The following is a 2,679-nucleotide window of genomic DNA, read 5'->3' on the forward strand; positions in this document are numbered from 1 at the left end:
GAGAGAGAGAGAGAGAGAGAGAGAGAGAGAGGGGTTGGGGATGGCCAAAAGGAACAGCACCACAAGAGGCCTTCCCTGCAGTGGGACTGCAGTGCCTTCTTCTGAGCCCCCCTTAACTATTAGCCTACCCACTAGTTGGGGTACCTGTTGAGTAAAGGCAGAGTTGCCCCCAGGCATGGGCAAATTGGAGGGTGCAATAGGCAGGTGGTCAAGAGGAGAGCCCGTCTTAATCCTGCTATCAGTCAGTGAGTAGTGCCAGACGAGAGCACTGGGGCAGCAGAGAAGGATGCTCTAAGAGACAAATGGATCAAAAAGGCCAGTTACTAGGAGGTCCTTTCAAGACAAGGCCAGACGTGTGTCAAGCTCCAGCCCAGCACAAGTCCTTCCAGTTCCAGTATGGACAGCAGGTAGCTGAAGAGGAGGATGAGGCCTTCCCTACTTGCCCCAACCCTCCCCTCTCTCCCACTACCATCCTTTGCCTTGGGACCCTAGTAAGCCAGCTCTGTGAGACACTTGTCATTGGCCTCTCTCCCAACCACCACACAGAGCCTGCCCCATCTCCGGCTTGCCCCAAAGGTTGGCCATGATCCAGCACTCACCTGAAGGATGCAGCTGAGCCCAAAAACCAGAGGTCGATGCTGAGGACACTGAAGCAATTCACCAAAGGGTGTCGAGGGTTGGCTGCCAGTTGGGGGTTGAGGAGCAGGGGTGGGGGGCAATGTGTTGCTGGGCTGAGCAGCGAGCACGTGGGGAGGGTGGCTGCTTACACTGTCCAGCTGCAGGGCCAGTCTCCGAGTACAGAAATAGGCGAGACGTCGAGAGAGGTATGCAGACTGAACAAATTCCCCCGAGTACTGTGGAAAGGACAGAGTGCTCAGAACCCTCCAATGATGCCCCCCTCCCCTTGCACTGAAGGCTGGAGCTGGGGGACTCGCCTCTGTCCTGTCCTGCCCTGCAACCTCAGGGCCAAGGGTCTCACCCGAAGCAGCAGGGGGAGCAGCAGCTTGAGCAGCTCATCCTCTCCAGGTCGGAGTTTCTCAAAACACTCGAGGACCCAAGTGAGGAACTCATGCCTGTCCAGCATCCCATCCTGAAAGTACCCAGGTAGGAAGGAGGAGCATGAATGGGGAGGGAATGATACAGAGAGAGCCATCCTGGGATTTCATTTTGAGGGCACTGCAGCAGGGGCCTAGTAAGTACCAAGTGAAACTTGGCTGCTCACTGAGCCATGCCAGGAATATGCTCAGCCCACCCCATTGCCTGCTACCTGGAACATGAACATGGCCAGTTTCTCATTGTAGTCCCACTGACGAAGGGCTGCATCCACCTCATGGGAGAAGGACCCTGAGGCAGAAATACAGCTCCCAGGCCCTGGCCTGTAAAACTCAGCCATCTTCTGCAGCTGCTCCCACAAATGCTTGGTGATAATCTGAGTCCATTCTGGAAGTGGGACCAAGAAAGGGAATCTTGATGTTGAGAGAACAATGTGGGAAAGAGACTTTCCGATTTGGGAAGTCATAAAAGAAAAGGGATTTGGAGGTGTGGGTGCTCTGGGTTTGGCATCACTCACCTATGAAAGGGTCAGCGACGGTGTTCTTCTTCTTCACCTTGGTCTCTGAGATGGCTGAGTAATAGGCGCAAGTCATCTTAATGAGCCAGGCGGCTCTCATCACCGGCACTGTGTACTTGGCCAGGTACCCAAAGACTTCCTCCTTCTTACCAAAAATGGGGACCTGAATGGGAACAGCAGAGGCATTCTGAGGATTCCCAAGCCATTTCACAAGGACCCATTCCCAGGTCAACTGAAGCGAGTCCCACAGGTCTTGAGGCCATCCCTCCCTTCAGGACCTTGCTGTATTCTCCGAATATACAAAAATAACAGTAATCTGGGAAGAGAGAGTGCATTAACACCTCAGGGCGCCAAGAGAGGCAATGCACAGAAGGGGATCCATAGAGTGCCACCATGGACAGAGCTCTGAAAGAAGCTAGAGGTTTTTAAAAGGTAGAGGTTAGGAAGGCGACCTTTGGTGGGGGGGGGGGGGGATAATTATGCCTAAAAGACATAAGATAAGAGTGATATATGGGAAATGGCCAAATGGGCCAGTTGGGCAGGTCAAAAAGGATATGAAGAGGGCTCCAAATGGGACAAGCTTGAAATGGCAGTGGGGGAAGAGCTGGCAGCTGGGAGCCAGGAGGGAAATCTCCTCCACGGCCCCTAGGCCCCAGAAAGCAGCACCTCACCTTTTTGGCTAAGTGTGTGAGTGGTTTGGTCCCAGCCAAGTCAGTGAACCAGGCGTGGATGGCACTCTGGGAACGGGCGGTGACCAGCCAGAAGTTATCCTTCTGATTCACCTGGGGCTTCCGTTTCCCTGTGTCTGGCAGGGTATTACATCGAAGCTTCTCTGCAATGATGCTGCTGAAGTTGGAGCTGATCTGGAGGGGGGGGGGAGTGAGGGTGGAAGGAGGCCATAAGAACTGCTCCCACCCTGGAGGGCCAGGCTATAGCTGGCCAGAAGTGCCCCCCCCCCCCCATGACCTCCTTGGCAGGCAGGAGAGCAGGGGTCCTTCGATGTAGTCCCACTTCCCCCAGGTGCCAGCTTTGGCCCATTTAGCCCCTCCTCCCTTTAGAGGCCAGTGAGAATGGCTGGCTAGGAGGCTGGAGAAGGGGCTGGCTTGGGG

The 2,679-nt window shown here is 54.9% G+C and overlaps 1 protein-coding gene across 1 annotated transcript; it reads right to left on the reverse strand.

The window, feature by feature from the left end:
- Positions 1 to 144: 144 nt before the first annotated feature.
- On the reverse strand, positions 145 to 2,433 carry LOC123254027 (mediator of RNA polymerase II transcription subunit 12-like; the record flags this gene model as incomplete). The annotated part of the gene is made up of 6 exons (XM_044683102.1): positions 145 to 291; positions 600 to 854; positions 980 to 1,090; positions 1,268 to 1,440; positions 1,571 to 1,733; positions 2,242 to 2,433. Coding segments are annotated over 6 exons (1,041 nt in total), but the record flags the coding sequence as incomplete, so codon positions are not given.
- Between the last annotated feature and the right edge of the window lie 246 nt (positions 2,434 to 2,679).

Source organism: Gracilinanus agilis, unplaced genomic scaffold (assembly GCF_016433145.1).
Source record: "Gracilinanus agilis isolate LMUSP501 unplaced genomic scaffold, AgileGrace unplaced_scaffold13129, whole genome shotgun sequence".
In the NCBI taxonomy this organism is placed as follows: domain Eukaryota; kingdom Metazoa; phylum Chordata; class Mammalia; order Didelphimorphia; family Didelphidae; genus Gracilinanus; species Gracilinanus agilis.